The sequence below is a fragment of the Arvicola amphibius genome, chromosome 17 (genome assembly GCF_903992535.2).
Source record: "Arvicola amphibius chromosome 17, mArvAmp1.2, whole genome shotgun sequence".
NCBI classification, from domain to species: Eukaryota; Metazoa; Chordata; class Mammalia; order Rodentia; family Cricetidae; genus Arvicola; species Arvicola amphibius.
Window position 1 is genome coordinate 32,068,347 of NC_052063.2, and position 21,672 is coordinate 32,090,018.

The 21,672-nt window shown below is 42.1% G+C and overlaps 1 protein-coding gene across 2 annotated transcripts; it reads right to left on the reverse strand.

Moving 5' to 3' along the window:
* Window positions 1–915: 915 nt before the first annotated feature.
* Prim1 (DNA primase subunit 1) lies at window positions 916–20,629 on the reverse strand. 2 transcript variants are annotated; one of them, XM_038314800.1, is made up of 13 exons: window positions 20,478–20,629; window positions 19,678–19,835; window positions 16,859–16,965; window positions 16,721–16,794; window positions 15,937–16,073; window positions 13,869–13,927; window positions 12,620–12,729; window positions 11,888–11,979; window positions 11,608–11,746; window positions 9,233–9,302; window positions 7,373–7,464; window positions 5,335–5,433; window positions 916–1,046 (listed from the first exon to the last, which is right to left on the reverse strand). In XM_038314800.1, exons 1-13 carry the CDS (start codon window positions 20,578–20,580, stop codon window positions 1,027–1,029), a joined length of 1,260 nt encoding a protein of 419 aa, XP_038170728.1. In that variant the 5' UTR covers window positions 20,581–20,629; the 3' UTR covers window positions 916–1,026. The 2 variants fall into 2 exon arrangements, with proteins under 2 accessions (XP_038170728.1, XP_038170729.1); XM_038314801.1 differs by having other exon boundaries at window positions 19,678–19,764; window positions 20,478–20,618.
* Window positions 20,630–21,672: the final 1,043 nt, after the last annotated feature.

The window sequence follows — 21,672 nt, forward strand, 5'->3', positions numbered from 1 at the left end:
ATACTATAGATAGTATACAATAAATATATACAATATATATATATATAACACATATAATTTATTTATTTAGTTGAGACAGGGTCTCACAATGTAATTGTTTTTTTCTTTTGAGACAGGGTTTCTCTGTGTAGCTTGGCTGTCCTGGAGCTCACTTCGTAGACCAGGCTGGCCTTGAATTCACAGAGATCCTCCTGCTCCTGGAGTGCTGGGATTAAAGATGTGTACCACCATAACTTTTTAGCTCCGTTGGCCTAGATAGAACCTGATCCATAGACCAGGCTCCCTGAAAGGAGTCCTACCTGCTCTGCTTCTGCATACTGGGTGAATGGCGTGCCCATTATGGCCTCACCCCTACAATAGTTTCTGTTTGGGTTAAGTTAGCTACTCTTTTTTTCTTTGGTTTTCCAAGACAGGGCTTCTCAGAGTTTCTCCATGTAACAACTCTGGCTGTCCTGGAACTAGCTTTGTAGACCAGGTTAGACTCAAACTCAAAGATCCACCTGCTTCTGCCTCCTGAGTGCTGGGATTAAAAGCCTACTCCACGATGCCTGGGTCTAAATTGGTTACATTTGTGGAAAACTAATCCAGTTTCTTAGGAGGAAAGAAGCTAAAATTGAAATTACTTGATAACATTCTATTAGGTTCTAGTACTGTTCATCTAACTCTTTTTTTAAATATTTATTTATTTATTATGTATACAATGCTCTGTCTGTGTGTATGCCTGCAGGCCAGAAGAGGGCACCGGACCCCATTACAGATGGTTGTGAGCCACCATGTGGTTGCTGGGAATTGAACTCAGGACCTTTGGAAGAGCAGGCAATGCTCTTAACCACTGAGCCATCTCTCCAGCCCTGTTCATCTAACTCTTATCTTTGGAAACTGATTGGTTTAGTTACCGGAAGAAGGACATTCTGCTTTAAGGATTAAGGCACATAGATGATTCTGCCATATTTATTAAATGATTCTTAAAATATTTGGTCCATGGTTAAAAGGTGGAAGGCATTGGTTTGATGGAAGTTGTTTTCTTCAGAAATCTTTTTGTAAATCTAAAACAAAATAGAAAACAAAATTTAAAAACTGAAAATATGTTTTTAAGTGAAAATTAGTAAAGGAAAATAAAACCATTTATTTCCCTATTCTGATTAGTTTAATGCTTTTATTAAATTCACACCATATATAAAGATTGTTTTACATTTGTTGAAGCCCCACATTATAGGCTGATCCAGTAGAGAATGGGAATCCAAAGGGCTTGGCTGGCAAGATGGCTCAGTGGGTAGGAGCACTTACTACCAAGTCTGAATACCCGAGTTCAATCCCCAGGACCGAAATGGGTGGAAGGAGATAACTAACTACTACCACAAGTTGTCTTCTGATTTCCACTCACATTCTGTGCACTGTGCACGCACACACACGCGCACACACACACGCACACACGCACACACACACACACAATAAAAAGAAGTTGAAGGACTTGGTATGGCTGCTTGGAACACCAGCAATGATGAGGCTAGCCCGTTCAATGAAGATAGATGAGTGTTCACAATGAGCAAAACCTTTTCTCAGGTACTTTGGAATCCAACACAAATTAAATTAAAAAAATGAAGTGGGGCTGGGCAGTGGTGACTCATGCCTTTAGTCCCAGCACTCAGGAGGCAGAGGTAAGTGGATCCCTGTGAGTCCAAGGCCAGCCTGGTCTACAGAGTAAGTTGCAGGAAAGCCAGGCCTACACAGTGAAACCCTGTTTCAAAACAAACAAACAAGCAAAAAGGTGGGAGTGGTGTTAATATTTCTATAATATTGCTGTTGCTTTCTAGGGTATCCATCAATCTCTTGAAAATTGTTCACTCTGTAGCATCGAGAATTTTTCTTAAGAGGAAAATTCATGAAGAAAAAGAATTTTCCAGTTTTGTTACTGGCAAGACAAATATTTTGCAGGAAGTGAATAAAACATACATAGGTTTTGAATTAAAAATTTTTTTTGTGTGTGTACCACCACACCTGGCTTTTCTTTTCTTTTCTTTTTTTTTTTTTAAAAAAAGGTAAAGGTTCACTTTTAAATGTTCTCTAAAGAAAATAATCTCCGTAAGAGAAATACACTGTAAATAAAACATTTTACTTATTTAAAAACATATTCAGCTGGGTGGTACCTCATGCCTTTAATCCCAGCACTCAGATGGCAGAGGCAGGTGGATCTCTGTGAGTTTGAGGCCAGCCTGGTCTACAGAGTGAATTCCAGGGCAGACAGGGCCACACAGAAACCCTGTCTTGAAACAAACAAACAACCCCAAAATCATGTTCACTGATTTTTTTTTCCTTGAATTTACACATTACGAGGTCTTTCCTAGCCAGAGAACTCTTCACTTGGCATGGCTGTGCTCTCTGTACCCCCTTTTAGTGATTATACCTATTAGGGTCTCATCAGTTCCCGCCTGTATTTATCACTTGATCGCCCTGAAACCGAGACAATTCCCTCCCCTTTCCAATTCTTTCTTTTTCCTTTATTATTTCATTTTAAAAAGATTTACTTATTTTGATTTTATGTGACTCATGCCTGTGATTCCAGCACATAGGTGCTGAGGCAGAAGGATCACCTCACGTTCAAGGTCAGAGTGGGCTACATCTGCCTGAGACCCTGTCTCAAAACAAACAAAAGAACAAACAACAAAAAATGCCAAAGCCAACCCCAAATCACCAAGTCTCAAAGACAGGCTAATATAGTATCTGTACCTTCCGAATGGTGACAGCCCAGCTGGCCTTTTAGGTTCTAGTCAACCTCTTATTTCCTCAAATTTTCCTTTTTGTTTTTTTTTTTTTTTGGTGATAGGGTCTCACGTAGCCCAGGCTAATCCTGAACTTTTTATGGAGTTGAGGATGATATTAAACTTCTTTTTGTTGTTGTTGTTGTAATTAATATGCACATCTGTCTATGTGTGGGTCTGCATACTTATATTTGGGTACCCTCAGAGGCGAGTAGGGCATTGGATCCCTAGAACTGGAGTTACAAATGACTGTCAGTTGCCCAGTGTGGGTGCTGGGATCTGAACTCCAGTCTTTTGCAAAAGCAGTGCACACTCTTAATTGCTGACATGCCACTCCAACCACTTCTGCTCAAAAACTTTCATTGCTTTATGTAGTGTGGGCGGAGACGATGGGTGGGAACATGTGGAAGTCAGAGGACAACTTGCAAAAGCAGTTCTTTCTACCACGTGGGTTCTGGGAACTGAACTCCGGTTGTCAGGCTTTGTGGCAAGCATCTACCTGTTGAGCTAGCTATCTTGCCAGCCCTCAACTTCTGCCCTCCTCCCTCCACATCTGAAGTGCTAGTATTACAGGCATGCATCTGATGACCAGGGCATAGGTGTATGTGGTGCTGGGCACTGAACACAAGGTTTCATTCATGCTAGGCAAGGGCTTTACTAACAGAGCTGCATCACTAGCCCAGATCTGCTTTTAGTCAGAGTACAAATCAAGGCACTTTTTTTCCCTTAAAAATCTTTAGTATTTTCCTGTTCCTAATCAGGCCCACACTCCTACATCTGGAATTTAAAGCTGCCTGTATTTTAGCCTTAGCATGCTTCTTCAGATAGATCTATCATTCCCTGACAACCCCCATCCCCTATTGGCTGTACTATTTGATAACCAGAAAGTGTATTCTAGTTTCCTGCCTTTGCTTGTGCTGTTCCTTCATGAATAAACCCTGGGCTCAGATGTAACTCAGTAGTAGAGTATTGATTTGGTAGGTATTTACAAGGCCTGGATTTGATCCATGGGGTGGGGGAGAGTTATTTTTCCCTTTTCCAAAGCTGTACACTTATTAAAACCTCTGTTTATGAAAACTCTTACTCCTGTGTCACTCCTGTGTCCTTTATTGACACTGGGAATCCTTGCTTTGGAGACAGGTCTTACTGCTTACTTCAGGATTCTCTTGTCTCCTCTCCTGGAGATTAGAAGTGTGTATCTCTAAGAATGCTGGCATTACAATCTTAAAGACATATGTTGAAAGGAGTTAAAGAACCTTTCACATCACAGGTCAGATTCAGGCAGACCTTTCTGTCTCTCAATATTTGGACTCTACTGCTTGGTATTATTACTTTTTTTTTTCTTGATGGGGTCTCATACTGAAACTTAAGCTAGCCTGGAACTATGTGCATCTGCTGCCCTCTAATTTATGGTCATTCTGCCTTGGCCTTCCAGGGCCCACCATTCTAGTTCCAAGTTACTACTTACAGACAAGGAGCAACAGTATAGAAATTTATCTTTGTGTACGTCATATCACCTGACACAGAGAGTGTTTAATAAATGTGTTGGCCTCTTCCCCCAGCCTTTTCTCTTGGGTTACTGCTTCTTTCCCTTACTTTGTTAATCTCTAGTTAAATTGGTCTTACTTGAATGATTCATGTTTAGGGAAGAAAGGAAAAACACCCTTAAGTTTCTGTTTAATTCCTCTTGCAAATAAAAACAACAAACGAAGTGACAGATGCAAATACATACATAATACACACACATACATACATACATACATACATACATACATACATACATGCATACATGCATAAATGTGTTGGACTAAGAAACTATCCTTTAACTGGTTAGGGGTGGCACATGCCTTTAGATGGATCTTTATGAGTTGAAGGCCAGCCTGGTCTACAGACCAACTTCTAGGACAACCAAAGCTACATAGAAAAACCTTGTCTCGGGAAAAAAAAAAAAAAAAACAAAAAAGAAGAAAAAGAAAATAAACCATTAATACTTTCTCTCTCACTTTTTTTTTTTTGAGACAAGCTATCATTTAGCCCAGGTTGGCCTTGAACTCCTGATTCTCTTGCTTCACCTCCAGAGATTACAGGCATGTACCTGTGTAGAATCAAGAAATTTTTATCAGAAACAAACAACTAAGGGTTTGCAGGACAGTCAGCAGGTAAAGTTGCTTGCTGCCAAGCCTGACAACCTGAGTTCAATCCCCTGGGACCGTACGGTAGAAAGACAGAAGTAACTCTCGCAGATCATCATCTGATCATTACAGTGCACTGTGTGCTTGCTTACACACACACACACACACACACACACACACACACACACACACACACACACACACACACACACACGCATGCACACGCGCGCGCGCGCGCGCACACACACACCTCCCTAAATAAACAAATAAATGTAAAAACAACTAAAAAAAACCCACTAAAGTTACAATAAATCATTATTTTTAGAAAAACTAGGTTAGACAGAGGTTAGTTTTACAAAGACTAGAAAGTTGCTCATTTGCTGGGAGCTGTAAACTATCACATTTAGAAGATCCTGCTAGGCACAAGTGGAGCGCCATCTTACCGCTCTTCTTGAGAAGTTCGCCTTTCCGGGACTTATCCAGGTTTTCAAGAAACTGTTCAAATACTTTCACGTACGGTGCTAGACTGGTCTTCTTATAATCTAAATTATAAAGCATGTACATTAGAACTAGCACACTGGCAGAAAGAGCATGAAATTCATCCCTCCTCCCCTCCCCCCAAGATAGGATTTCTCTGTGTAACAGTCCTACATGCCCTGGAACTCACTTTGTAGACCAGGCTGGCCTCGAACTCACTGAGATCCATCTGCCTCTGCCTCCCGAGTGCTGGTGGGAATTAAAGGCATGCACTACCACCACCAGGCCAAGCATGAATATTTTAAAATAACAACAACAAAAAAAAAAACCCAACCAGGGTTGGTTCTTTGTTTTTCAAAAACAAAGTTAGTAAGATTGACAAACCTTTAGCTACCAAGATAAAAAGAAATAGAGGAGCTATGAATGACCTAAGTTAGAGAAGTACAGGTGTCGTTCCAACAGATTCCAAGGATCTCTCTCTCTCTCTCTCCCCCATCCCCTCCAGAGCTAGGACTGGACAGTCACTGCTGAATTGTTTTGTTTTTTTGAGACAGGGTCTCACACTGTAGCCCTGGCTCTGCTGGAACTCTGTTGTAGACCAGACTGGCCTAGAAGTCTCATAGACTCTCTTGCTCTGCTTCGTAAGTGCTGGCATTAAATATATGTGCCTCCTGCCTGACCTTTCCACCTTTTAAGGAAGATCTCACCAACTTTTAAAAACCTTGTTCTACAAGCAGAAAACAAAAGAACACTACCAAAGCCAATATTATCCTGGTAGCAAAACCAGGAAAATACACAACAACAAAAGAAACTACAAATTTCTTTGATGAGCATAGCTGTAAAACTCCTCTACTTGTGAACTGAATTTAAGAACAATTTAAGATTATACACTATGAACAAATAGGCTTCATGCCAGAGAGGCAAGGTTGATTCAATATATATACAATCGATAAATGTAATACATCATATAAATAAACTTAAGACAGAAACCACACAAGCATTTCTATTAATGCCAAAAAGGCATCCAAGAAAGTTCAACATTCCTTCATGATAAAAGTTCTGGAGACTTTAGGAATAGTTGGTACATGCCTCAAAATGATAAAGGCCATATACAACAAGCCTATAGTCAATATTACAGTAAATGGGGACAGACCAAGAACATCTCCTCTAAAATCAAGACAAGGATGTCCACCCGTCCCTCTTTTTTTATTTTATAGCTTTTTAGATTTTATTATTTTTATTTTGTGTGTATGAGTGTCTGAATGTATGTCTGTGCACCACATGCACACAGTGCCCATGGGAGCCAGAAAAGGGCAATGGACCTCCTGGGACTTGTGTTACAGCCAGCTGTTATAATATGGGCCTGGAAACTGAACCTGGGTCCTCTGCAAGCGCATCAAGTGCTCTTAATTGCTGAGATATCTCTCCAGCACCTCCCCACCCTTACCCTTTATCTGAGCTCAAAGTCTTAGCTATGGCAGTTACAGAAAACAGACCTAAAAAGGGTAAAATAGGAAAGGAGGAGGTCATACTATCTATATTTGCAGAGAACACAATTCTTTTGTTGTCGTTGTTTTTTTTTTTTTTTTTTTTTTAGACAGGGTTTCTCTGTAATTTTGGAATCTGTCCTGGAACTAGCTCTTGTAGACCAGGCTGGTTTAGAATTCAGAGATCCACCTGTCCCTGCCTTCCGAGTGCTGGGATTAAAGCCACCACCACCCAGGGATAACACAATACTTTAAAGACTCCATAAAACATACTAGGAAACTTGCAGACTTTGTAATCAGCCTTCAAATAAACCAATAGTGTACTCTCAGAGAAAGAAATTAGGGAAAATATCCCATTCAAAACAACTCCAACACCAGAAAACAAAGTGCTTGGGAATATATCTAAGCAGGGAAGCACCCCACAAGAGAAGGGCAGTGCTGGAACAGCGTTATCACTGAGCTGGCTCAGGACAAATGACCCACGGTGTTAGAGCGAAGCTTCCACACATCTACTTACCTCTGATTCTATGTTTGCTTTCAGATTCGCCTCCATGCTCCTCTCTGTCCTTTTCATTAGTGGAAACCACATCCAATTCTCGGCAGATGGTGCTACAAGCAATAGAATAAGAGAATTTTAAGTTGGTTTCTACACTCAATCACTCATGGAACTTCTGTGAGAAAAACGTGTGTCTGAGGTGTAGCTTAGTGGCGGAACGACTGTCTTAGTATGTAAAAGGCCATGAGCACCACTTCTGGTACTAACAAAAACAAACAACCTGTCAGCTAAGTCTCAGGCAGTACAAAAAAACTTTGGTTGACTGTCCAGGCAGCAAGATGTCTCTGTGATTTCTAGAGTTTTGCAAGTTGCTTACTTCTCATTTACTTAGGTAATATTATATCATTCTGGAGTCTTTGATGGAGTTGAAGAATAGATAGATAGTTATAGTTTTCCTTATGTATGATAAAAGATAAAGTAGATATAAATATTGTAACTGTAATTCTTGCTTGATAACTGTTTTGTTATATGTAATTTGCTGTTAAAGCCTTCTTTTTTGTTTAAACAGAAAAAGGGGAAATGATGTGGGAGAGTTCTTCTGTTTTAATAAAGAAGTTCTTAGAGTTCTTCAAGCAGATCAGTATATTAAGGCTGGGAAACGCACAAAGATGTTCGCCGTGATGGATATTGTGCTCAGGCTAGTGCTCCAACACTCAGCAAGCCCTTGGTGCTCTGAGACAAGGTTTCAATGTGTAGCTCTAGGTGACCTGGAACTTTTTTTTTTTTTTTTAATTTTGAGAGTCTCATGTACTGTAAGGTGGCCTCAAACCTGTTATAAAGCCAAGGATGACCTTGAACTCCCTGAGGTCTGAGCTGTCAGGTGTAAACCACAACAGCTGCTCCTAGAACTGTCATCCTTCTGCCTCTGGATCGATGGTATGTGCCACCACACCTGGCAAGATTTTCTGAATATGGTGCTGGGGATCTAACCCAGTGCCTTGCATATGCTTGGCAAGTGCTCTGTCAATGAGCCACACCCATAAACATCTCTAGGCTAAAACTTTGATGTATGCATATGTATATGTGAGCTACAGTACCCACAGAAGCAGAAGCTCGGGTGCTGACCCTCACCTGCGACCTTAATTGATACGGGTTCTGTCTCTTGTTTTCTGCTGTGTATTTTGGGCTAACTGGCTTGTGAGCTTCTGGGGGATGCTCCTGTCTCTCACTCTCATGTCACCACAAACACACGGAGGTCACAGCTACATGTTACTGTGCCTGGCTCTAAGTAGGGTCTAGGGATTTCAACCCAGGTCCTTTTTTTTTTTTTTTTTTTTTTTTTTTGGTTTTTCGAGACAGGGTTTCTCTGTGTAACAGCCCTAGCTGTCCTGGAACTAGCTCTTGTACACCAGGCTGGCCTCGAACTCACAGAGATCTGCCTGCCTCTGCCTCCCGAGTGCTGGGATTAAAGGCGTGTGCCACCACCACCCGGCTCAACCCAGGTCTTAATGCTTGAGCTTCACCCAAGGAGCCTTCTTCCCAAGCTCCGCCTAAAACTTCTAATTGCTTGAATTGGCATTCCCCAAACTTACTATTTTTGATGCTGTGTTTTGCAGTAGTAAGTACTCTTACTACTGAGTTAATTTATTCCCCTTAGCCCTCATAGGCTTATGTGACCTTAAAATGCTTTTCCCCACAAAACAGCTAAAAATATGTATGCCCCCCCACAAAGTATCACCATATAATCCCTAGTATTAAACACCTCCATAATCAAATCTGTCACCCCGTGAAGCTACTTCTCCATTCAGGGATCTAGGATAATCTATTTAAAACCCAGAAGAATAGTCACAAATGAGGAATGATCCATGATCTGGAACATACCTTATGGTTGGAACAGCAAATGGATCAAACTGGTCCACTTTCTGCAAATCAATTGGCACAGAAATGCGACCTGTAAGAGCCAGAAGTTATAAAGACACGATGGTAGGCTGCTATGACTCCGAATTATTTTTGGTTAAATTTTTACAAAGCGCTGGGGTGACAGTTTAGTGGTAGTGTTTGAGGTGCACGCATGCATATGAGGTCCTAGGTTCAATCCTTCACATGCACATGAACATACACACACATCATTTTTCTGGTTTTGGAGACAGGGTCTCACTACATAGTTCTAGCTGTCCTTGAACTCACTACTATGTAGACCAGGCTGGCTTTGAACTTGTGACAGTCTCTGCCTGAGTACTGGGATGGATGATATACATGAGCTGTCATGCTCAGGTTGTTAGGGGACAAGTTCTCACTACGTAGCCCAGGTTGGTCTTGAATTTATGAATCCCCTAAGTGCTAAGACTACAGGTATTTACCACCACACTTGACTATACTGGATATCTTAAGTTTATTTTTATTATTTTTAACTATGTGTGTATGTTCTATGTGCACGTGTACAGGTGCCTGCAGAGGCCAGAGGTATCAGATCCCCTTGGAGCTGAAGTTTAGGCAGTTTTGAGTCACCTGATATGGCTGTAGGATTTGAATTCATGTCGTCCTCTGGAAGAACAGTACATGTTCTTAATCACTGAACCATCTATCTATCCCTGGTCAGCTCTAAGTTTTTTTTTTTTTGCATTTATTTATATGTATGTGTGTAACTCAGAGGACATCTTGTAGGAGTTGGTTTTCTTCTTCAACCATGTAAGTCCAGAAAACTGAATCTAGGTCATCAAGTGGCTCTAACCTGTTGAGCCATCTCACCAGTTCCACACTGGACATCTTTATGGAGCATTTTGGAAATATATAATCATGTGCCCAGATGATATTTTGGTCAACTAATGGGCTGCATATAATGGTGATATATAAGATACTGTCCAGCTTAGTTTGTATAAAAATATACTGTGTTATCTGCACAATAATAAAGTGATATTTCTCTAAAGGTATTTCTGTTGCTAAGTGACATATGACTTTTGATGGCATTACCTTACAAATCTACACTTAGTTCAAGGCCAGCCTGGCCTCCAGGACAGCCAGTGCTACACTGAGAAACCATGTCTGGAAAAACAAACCCCACAAAACAATCTACACTTGGGACAATACATAAAACTCACAACTAAGGGCTGAAAATATAATGATTTCTTTTGAAATGGGGTCTCATTATGGAGTACCTGGGCTAGCCTGGAACAATCTGTGTAGCCAAGGATGGCTCTGATCCTCCTGCTCCCCTCTTGCTCCTACATCCTGAGTGCTAGAATTACAGGTGTATAATAACTTTGTACTTGGCTTCAGTTTGTTTCTCCTAATAGGTTTTCTTCTTTTTGTCTTTTTTGAGACAAGGCTCTCATATTGCCTCTCAATCTCTGATGGAAGAGGGTCATCTGTCTATGTGTTACTTTCATTGGTTAATAAAGAAACTGCTTTGGCCCTTTAACAGGACAGAAAATTAGGTAGGCGGAGTAGACAGAACAGAATTGTGGGAGAAAGAAAGCAGAGTCAGGCACGCTTCAGGCAGATGCCATAGCTCTCCTCTCTGAGATGGACGCAGGTTAAGATCTCTCCTGGTAAGTGACCACCTTGTGGTGCTACACAGATTACTAAATATGCGTTAAGGCAAGATGTGAGAATTAGCCAATAAGAGGCTGAAACTAATGGGCCAGGCAGTGTTTAAATGAATACAGTTTACGTATAATTATTTTGGGTAAAGCTAGCCGTGCAGGAGCTGGGCGGCGGAACGCGGTCCGCAGCTCCTTCTTCTACAAATCTCCATGTTGCTGACAATAACTTCAAACTTCTGATTCTCCTGCATCCACCTCCTGATTATTGAGAGTCCAGGCTTGTGCCATCACACATAGCTTATGGTTGCTGGGGATGGAACCCAGGGCTTCTGTGCATGCCAGGCAAGCACTTTGTAAACTGAGCCTCACACCCCCCCCAACCCTGAAACCTTTATATAGTAGCAATTCACCTGGTGGCTACTTAATGGGCAAGGTCAAACAAGTTGATTCTTCAACCTTAACTTCAACCTTAACCTCACAGACACACACACACACACACACACACACACACACACACAACTAATGACATCCTTGCTAATACCAAAAATATCAAGTCAGGCATGGTGCAACATGCCTTTAATTCCGGCACTCAGAGACAGAGGCAGGCAGAGCTCTGTGGGGAAGCCTGGTCTACACAGTGAGTTCCAGGCTAGCCAGGTCTACACAGTGAGACCCTGTCTTCTCTTAGTTTTCCTTACTTTCCTCGCATTGTACCTGTTTTAGGATGAATGCTAAAAGGGCTCTTCAGTAAATGATTGATTCCTTTGCTCACGTTGATATCCAGGCGTGGGAAACAGTACTGGAGCATGACCTCCCACTCCAGCCAGGGACCACATTTATCATTCTTCATATTCTAAAAGCAGACGTAAGGCCATCATGATCAGAAGAGACTTCTGAGTATCTCTCCTTCAACCATCTTTAAATGGCCAAGCAAAACCAATCATAACTTAATCATGAATTGTATCATGATATTGGGAAATACAGATTTCAATACCTGGGATGTGTTGACCACTTTCTTCAGATACTCCCAGCGCTGAGATGAACTGTGAAGCCTTTGAAAGCCCTTCTGAAGCTCATCATGAATTGGTGACGCATCATTAAGGAACACACTGATCTGGGATACCTCAGTACGTCAGTCTGTAATATGTATTATTACAAGGATGCTGAAGCTTCCCACACTTAGGAGCTACTTAATGATTCCTAAAACATAAATGACAGGCACTTACAGCATTAAAAAAAATTCCCTTAGAGCCGGGCAGTGGTGGCCACGCCTTTAATCCCAGCACTTGGGAGGCAGAGGCAGGCGGATCTCTTGAATTCCAGGCCAGCCTGCCCTACAGAGTGAGTTTCAGGACAGCCAAAAGCTACACTGAAAAACCCTGTCTTGGAAAAAAAAAAAATTAAACAAACAAGTCCCTTATAAAAATATCACAGTGAAATGATAGAAAGGTGCCAAGATGATTAAAAGGTATAATGATTAAAAGGTATAATGATTAAAAGGTATAATGATTAAAAGGTATTATAATGAAGTTTTCCCGGACGAAATGACTCCCTGTTCTTTAACCATTAACTCTAGGAACAACTTATGAAAGGAGAAAATTTTACAAAATGGTCTCATTTCTTACTGTCGCCATGCAGGGAACGTATGAGACTACACAAGCAGTACCCATCTATAGTGTCGCAGACCGACGTGGCTGCCTCACACAGTGGCCGCGGTAAAGGATATTCTCAGGAACAAGGGCTAAGATCTTCTCCCAGTTTTCTTTATTTTCAAGAATATCTTGGCCAACTAAGGCATATTCTTCAAAGTATTTCCGAATTATGTTTATTGATTTCCTACAGGAATAACAGCAACAGTATTAGTAACACATAAGACTCTCCGACTGGGTGAGGTCACTGTTTACGCTCCCCAGATTCCTAGAACTAGATAAAAGCAAAAAGACCTTTTTGTTAGTGGAGTTAAAACCAGACACTTAAAAGGGAAATAACCTAGCATGCACCTATCACAGGGTAGGTAGGTATTAAGGAAAGGTTTGCTTCTTTTAATTTTATTTATATTTTTTAAATTTTGAGACAGCGTTTCACTGTGTAACTCTGGATTACCTGGAACTCCTCTGGAGACTAGCAGGCCTCTATAGAGACCGACTACTTCTGCCTCCTGGTGCTGGGATTAAAGGTGTGTGCCACTATGCCTGGCCTAAATGATTACTTCTTAAATCCTACAATCTATAAGGTTACTAACATAGAACATGCAACACTGGTATAAATAACCAACTCAGGACAACCTATCAGTGTTACATGTAGGACAACCTATCAGTGTTACATGTAGGACAACCTATCAGTGTTACAAGTAGGACAATCTATCAGTATTGCATGTAGGATCTAGTTTTCACTTTACAATCACAACACCTGCCTAGCATGGTGGCACACACCTCTAATCCCAGCACTCAGGAGGCAGAGGCAGGAGGATCTCTACAGAGGCCAGTCTGGTCTATAGCGACCCTCTCAAAACAAAATAAAAAAATAGCAACAAGTGCATAATGCTTGGGGCTTGCAAATATCCTTCACGTCCTGTTTGTCTCTGCCACAGCTCTCTCAAGGAGCAGGTCCAGCCCTCCGCATCATTTTCCTAAGGAAGTGGTGCCTCCACCTTTTGTTCAGGATCACAGGGCAGAACAGGTGTAGAGAAAGCATGGGTCTTAGAGGCAGGTAGACTCAGGCCTGCTTGCTAGAGGTCAACATTACTTGTGTGATGACAAGCAGGCCATGTGATTTCACTGGAGATACTGTCACGTTTCTCATGAAGGTCATGGAGAACCACAGGAGAACACACTGGAATAGGGTGACATCAAATAGAAGCCTGACAACTGCAACTGTTACTAAGCATGCTCCTCGGAGGTGAAAGCTGACAGCAAGAGACTTCTATAAGCACATGCAGCAAACCAGAGAACCTCAGGGAGTCTCTCCCAACAGACCTGACAAAAGGGTGAAGTCTTTCACTTAGGTGAACCTTCTTCTTAACATCTTGACCACCCTGAAAAAGAAACCACCAAAAAAGACCTTTATTTATGTATATTATAAAGCATAAATAAAATTATTAAAACATCTTTAATATGTTCTACTATTCCAGTTAAAGCTATAGACAGTGGCTAAATTTGGAAGTATAGGAGCTTGGATGTTGTTTCAGTATTAAAAATATATTTAATTTTTGCATATATGTATACCTGAGCATATGTATGTGTATTACAAGAGTATTGTAGCTGTAAAGCCCATAAGATGGAGTCAGATCCTGGGAACTGGAGTTACAGGTGGTTGTGAGCTACCATGTGGGTGCTGGAAACTGAATCAGGGTCCTATGCAAGACTAGGAAGTGCTTCTAACCACCGAGCCATCTCTCCAGCCCAGAATCTCAATACCCCTGACTTTCGTTAACTTTATTGGATAAAATTAACTAGAGAAGCAAATGAATTTTCCTTTTGCTACAAAGGAGGATCCTTAGCTGTTGATGGGAAATTTCTGTCCCCCTGGTCCCACAGTCATTCACGCCCACATAAGCACAGAGGCTTATATTAATTATAAACTGTTGGGCCCAGTGTTCAGACTTATTACAACTACCTCTTACAACTTAAATTAACCCATAATTCTTATCTATGTTTAACCATGTGGCTTGGTACCTCTTCTCAGTAAGGCAATCTCATCTTGCTTCCTCTGTGTCTGGCTGGTGACTGCATCTCTGCCTTTCCTCTTCCCAGAATTCTTAGTCTGGTTGCCCCATCTGTACTTTCTGCCTGGCTATTGGCCAGTGAACATTTTAATAAACCAGTACGAGCGACAAATCTTTACAGTGTACAAAGGCAATATCCCACAGCACCGAGCACCAAAATATTTAGCATCTTTTCTTGTTGGAAGCAGGGTCTCACTCTACAGCCCAGGCTGGACTGCAGCTCACAGCCTCTTGCTCCCTTCAGCCCTTGGTGCTAGAATTATGGGTGTGAGATGCCATCTACATTTTTAAAATATAGATAATTTATCTATTGAGTTTCACATATTTATGTGATGAATTTTGACTATTTTTACCCCCCACAACCCTCTTCCCAACAGGCCTTCTTCTCATTTTCAGGCCATTCGTGTGGATGAGTTTAAAGTTTCTTGCCCCAGTGTGGGTGAGAGGTCATTTCCTAGAGCTGGGGTGACTTATTAGTGGCTACACTACTGATGAGAATGACATGCACACCCCACTAGTCCCACAGGAAGGGATGGGGCTTCAGGGCCCCTTCCTCCATCCCTGAGAGCCCCATCATGCAGAGCACATGCAGACGAACGGCTGTGGTGAGTTTACATCTGTGCAGTGGCTGTCTCGTCCAGAACACATCTCTGCCGCACGTCTCCCATCCTCTGGCTCATTCCTTCCATTTTCTCTTCTGTAATGTGACCTGAGCCTTCTGTCTGCGTGTGTGTGAGTGTATGTGTGCATGTCATGTGTATGTATGCCTGGCTATGTGCATGTGTATGTATGTGTGTGTATGCCTGGGTATGTGTACGTGCGAGCATATGTGTGTTTTTATGTGTATCTGTGTGCATGTGTGTGTGCATGTGCGTATGTGCATGTGTGTGTGTAGTATCTTTGGAAAAGTAGTTACTATGATTTTAAATGACCACTGCTAAGATCACTTAGTCTAAAACATGAATGCTCCAAAAGATCATTTTCTGTGCCACTAAAAGTTCCAGGCTTGGAAATATCTACTAAAGATGTGGAAACTATCTTCCAGAGGACCTGGAAATATCTACTAAAGATGTGGAAACTATCTTCCAGAGGACCTGGAAATATCTACTAAAGATGTGGAAACTATCTTCCAGAGGACCTGGAAATATCTACTAAAGATGTGGAAACTATCTTCCAGAGGACCTGAGTTCAGTTCCCAGCAAACCACTTGGTGGCTCATAACCATCTGTAATGAGATCTGGTGCCCTCTTCTGGCCTGCAGGCATACATGCAGGCAGAACACTGTATACATAATAAATAAAAAAGAGAGAGAAGCTTACCTTTACAAGGCTCAAGTATTCTACTATCCCAGAACGCACAGCAGAGGACAGCTTTCTAACGGACTCATCACAGACCCAACAATGAACACCTCTCCTTCCCGAGTACACCCAGAGGCGGTGCTTAAACCCAAAGTCCTCTGCAGAGGGACAGAATAATAGGTTTGAAGACATTTTATAACCTAGCTTTCACTTTCTCATTTCTCATGTTTTCCACAAGTACTCTATATTTTGAGACAAAGTTTATGTTACCCAGGCTGGTTTTAAACTTGCTATATCTCCAAGGATGGCCTTGAACTCCTGACCCCTCACCTCTACCAACAGATTCGGCTTTCTTGACTTAGAGTATTTATGTGTTTATGTATATATGTGCGATGGTGCCTGCAGAGGCCAGAAGATGGTACTGGATCCCTAAAAATAGAATTAGAAGCAGCTGTGAGCCAACCTACACAGTTGCTGGGAATCAGTTCAGGGGTTCCATAATGGGGGTGGGGGGGGCAGGAGGATCAGGAGTCCAAGGTCATCCTTGGCACTAGATCAAGTTTAAAAGCAGCCTGGGTAAGAGTCTTGTTTTTGTCTTTCATTTTTCTCTTGGGTACCTAACACACAGAATTGCTCTCGGCGGACTGCACTGGGGGAAGGTGCACTGGTTTGTTCCACAGATGTCTTCACTGCAAATCGCTCTCTTTCCTTTTTCTCTTAGGTTTCAGGGGCAAACACTAGAAATGTCTGAGATCTGAATACGAAACACAGAGGCTGAGGAAAGCAGACCCGGACGGCCACGTACCCTTCAGTGCTCGGTCTATGATGCGCATGGCCATCGTCATAAGAGTCCAGCACTTGGAACATATGTCTGCAGAACTGGAACACAGCCGTCATTACTCACTGCCAGTGACATCACCCACCCCACCAGGGAGGCGCTTACCTGCAGCATCGCCTCACGTCATCGTAGTCTGTCATGTCAATGTCAAAGACCAGTTCTTTCTCCTGAGCCTGGAACGCTCCTAGCTTCACCGTATTGTGTTGACTGGGCTACAGATACAAAATACCCATCAGTTTCTGTCAGAATTGCCATGTCTACTCACACAGAAAAATGAGTCAAAGAACTTGCATAATACCAGTCTATGGGGCTTTGAGCCCATTACTTTGGATCTTACACAATCTGAAATAGTGATAGCTTTATTTTTTTATTTATTTAGAATAAAATTTAATAAATTCTCTATAAATATGTTTCATGATAAAAATAATAAAGCAGCCGGGCGGTGGTGGCGCACTCCTTTAATCCTAGCACTCGGGAGGCAGAGGCAGGCGGATCTCTGTAGTTCGAGGCCAGCCTGGTCTACAAGAGCTAGTTCCAGGACAGGCTCTAAAAAAAAAAGCTGCAGAGAAACCCTGTCTCGAAAAAACCAAAAAAAAAAAAAAAAAAAAACCAAAAAAAAAAAAAAATAAAAATAAAGCATAGGGTGGTGGTGGCACACACCTTTAATCCCAGCACTTGGGAGGCAAAGGCAGGTGGATCTTTGTGAGTTTGAGGCCAACCTGGTCTACAGAGCGAGTACCTTACACAGAGAAACCCTGTCGAGAGAGAGAGAGAGAAAGAGAGAAAGAGAGAGAGAGAGAGAGAGAGAGAGAGAGAGAGAGAAGAACTAATAAAGCTATTTTAGGTTTCTAATAAAGAAGAATTTACACAAATAATCCCTATTACAGGGTGCTTTACACATTTTTGTTACTATACATACAAATAACAAATATACTTATTTTAGATCCCATCAACAGATTAAAAAAAAATCTCAAGTGAGTCTTTGTTGTTGTTAGTAGCCCAGGCTGACCTTGAACTCCCTATGAGGCCAAGATAATCTTAATTTCTTTTTTTCTTTTCTTTTTTTGTTTGTTTTTTGAGACAGGGTTTCTCTGTAGCTTTGGAGCCTGTCCTGGAACTCACTCTCTAGACCAGGTTGGTCTCAAACTCAGAGATCCTCTTGCCTCTGCCTCCCGAGAGCTGGGACTAATGGTGTGCACCACCACTACCGGGTATAACCTTGAATTTCTTTTCTTTTCTTTTCTTTTTTTTCCCCCCAGAAGAGGGCATCAGATCCCATTATGGATGACTATGAGCCACCATGTGGTTGCTGGGAATTGAACTCAGGACCTCTGGAAGAGCAGCCAGTGCTCTTAACCGCTGAGTCATCTCTCCAGCCCCATAACCTTAAATTTCTAATCCTCCTGCTGTCACCTGACTGTACACACAACCAGCTTTGATGTGGATGCTGGAGGTTTGAACTCAGGTCAAAAGCAAGTGTCTTCCTGATGAGCCTTCTTCTCCTTAGCCAGAGACACAGTCCTTTCTCCTCCCGTCTGTTGCTTTTTACTGACAGCCCAGGCAGGAGACTAGATTCCTCTCAGAAGAGTCTGACCAGACGTGCTGGGTACTGTTCTAGGTTCTAGGGACAGGTCAGTGTGTAAACGGAAGGTCTCTATGCTAGTGGAGATGTTATTCTGACAGACCTAGAGAACATGGCTCAGCCAAATCACTTTCCAGTGAAAACATTAGCTAGGTGCTTTAGTAAATCCCAGCACCTCAGGAGGCAGAAGCAGGAAGATTATGAACAGGGAGGGAGGTGAGTATAAAAGAGTTTAATCAACTATCATTGAAATCCCCAGAAATAAGGTATTTCAAAGACAAAGGATAGGATGCTTAGAAAAAATATAGCTCCCCCACCGTTGAATATATTGAGTCCATTTAATAGCTGTCAGAACAGACAAGAAAAAGTACAGATCAAGACAATAAAAAGTACATATACAGCTGTATAATTTCAGAACTAGGGAAAGAAAGGATTGACAGGAAACTCTAAGAGCTCTTAGATCTCATGTATCAGAAAAAGAAAAAGAATAAACATAAGTTTCCCACCCCCTGGGGCAACATGGATCTAAGGATCTAATGTAGGGTCTCCCACAACAGATGCTCTATGACTAACCTACATCCCAGCTCCTTTTCTGAGAAATGTATTAAAAACTTCCATACTTATTGTGTTGTGTGTGCAGGTGCAGGTATGTCTGTCAGAGGTTGAAGTCGGGCTCTCCACCTCAGTGAGACAAGGTCTCTTCCTGAACCCGAGTTCCCTGATTGTGCTAGTCTGGCTGTCCAGTAAACTCCAGGGATCCCCTTGTCTCTGCCTGAGCCGGACATGGGTACTGGGGGTTTTTAACTCAGGTCTTCAAGTGTTTTACTCACTGAGATATCTCCTCACCCTCAGGCTTTCTGTTTTCAAATATAGATTTTATTTTATATTTCTCTTTTAACCAATCAAATCAAAGGCTTTTTGTTTGTTTTCAGAGACAGGGTTTCTCTTACAGCCCTGCTATCCTGGCACTTGCCCTGTTGATGAGGTTAGTTTCAAACTCAGAGATTCGCCTGTCTCTGGGATTAAAGGAGTGTGTCACCACTCCAGCAAGATTTTTTTGTTTTGTTTTAAAGACATGGTCTCATGTGTTTCAGACTGGCCTCCAACTCTGCTGCAGCCAAGATGACCTTGGATATCTGATCCTCTGGCTTCTGCTTCCTTTACACTGGGATTACAGGAAATGCACCAACATACTTGGTTTATGGAACCCAAGGGTCCATGCATGCCATGCCAAACGAGTGTGTTTCATCAACTATAACAAACTCTAAAACGTTACCTTCAAAACTTGGGGCACCAACCCACTCTGGCCTATGAAACATTATACACAAAAAGGACTCCTTACTCTGTGAGAATATACAGCACCGATATCAATCTTATACGGATTCATCTTCTGCATCTCCTTTTCCAGATCGCTCTGGTTGCTGAAGGACTGGTAGCGAATATAAATATCATCCTTCAGTGTGAATGAAAATTCACGGTGTTGAAAGTAGTTCTTTGTCACTGCAAAACAATTTTAATTTGGCACTTTATCCGGTTTAGGGCATTATACAACCTCAACTAACAGGAAGATATACATATTAAAACGACATAGTTTTACTGTATAGACTAGGTTGACCTTGAACTCAGGAAAATTCACCTGGCTCAGCTTCCCAAATGTAAGGATTACAGGTGTGGGTCACCGGGCTCTCTAGAATATTTTTCATTAGTGCCCTTGTGCCCAACACTGTTCTACCTAGCCTGTAATTTGAAGGGACGTACTATTCCACATTTGCTAGGGAACAATAAGCAGGAGGTGTAAATATTTTAAAGACGAAATGCCTTTCATCGGGGGGCACTAACAGACCCAGCTGTGAAAGTGTCTTTTTGCAGGTCACACCTCCATGCCTCCATGCTAACACCTAGAGGCCCGCTTTTTGCTGGCCCTGTTCTTTCTTTTATTTTTTAACACGGTATGGCCGCAGGACCGTCAGGTCCACCTGTCTTTTTGTATCTTAGAGACGGCGGGACGGGACGGAGATGGTGCGGGAAGACACCCGACACACCTGACACTCAGAGGGCCCTTTATAAAGTCATTTAAGGACATCCCGCCCAGAACATCCTCACACGCCTCTCCCAGACCCATCCCCTCCCGGCCTCCATCACCTCCTCCATAGTTGAGCCAGCGATAGTACTGGGCGTAGGGAAAGAGCCTTCGGTAATATAGCTTGAGTAGCTCCGGCAGCTCCGCAGGATCAAACGGCTCCATGAAGTAAGGAACCAGACGGACACGAGAATTGGCGGGAACGACACAGGGCTCCACGGCGGCGCACGCATCGAAGTCGTGGCGCGCCGCCGCAAGGACTGCCGGGAATTGTAGTTCTTGCAAGTCCTGCAGGCTTGCTCTTTCTGAAGAGAGTTCTGAAACCCTGTCTTGGAAAAACAAAACAACAACAACAAATAACTTAGCTTTATGAACAGTGGTTGCAAGAATAGGTCAGAGTTCCTTTTTATTTGTTTGCTTAATTTTGCATTGACATTTGTGATGTTCTATTATTTTAAATATATATATATATATCTTTAAATACAGAGTCTTGCTTTGACTCTGAGGTTGGCCTCAATTGGAAATTCTCCTGCTTCTGTGTTTCAAGTGCTGAGATCATTACTGTGTGCCACCAGGCTGTTTTGCGTTTCTTTTTTTCCCCTTGAGACAGGGTTTCTCTGTGTAGCCTTGGTTGTCCTGGAACTCACTCTGTAGACCAGAACTTGAACTCAGAGATCTGCCTGCTTCTACCTCCTGAGTGCTGGGATAAAGGCGTGTGACACCACGCCCAACAATTTTTTTAGTATTATTTTTACTTTTAATTAACATACAACATTGTATTTGTGGGCTATAGAGTGTTTGGCGGCGCACGCCTTTAATCCCAGAACTTGGAAGGCAGAGACAGGCAGATCTGTGTGAGTTCGAGGCCAGCCTGGTCTACAGAGAGGGAACCAGGACAGTAAGAAATACACTGAGAAACCCTGTATATATATTTTAAAGACGAAATGCCTTTCATCGGGGGCACTAACAGACCCAGCTGTGAAAGTGTCTTTTTGCAGGTCACACTTCCATGCCTCCATGCTGACACCTAGACGCCCGCTTCTTGCTGGCCCCGTTTTCTTCTCTTTTTTAACACAGTATGGCCGCAGGACCATCAGGTCCACCTGTCTTTTTGTATCTTAGAGGTGGTGGGGCAGTGTGTGTATATAAATATAAATATATATATATTTATATACACACACATATATATACATATACACACATATACACATATACATACATAAAATTTATTTATTCTATTTATGTGTATGGGCATTT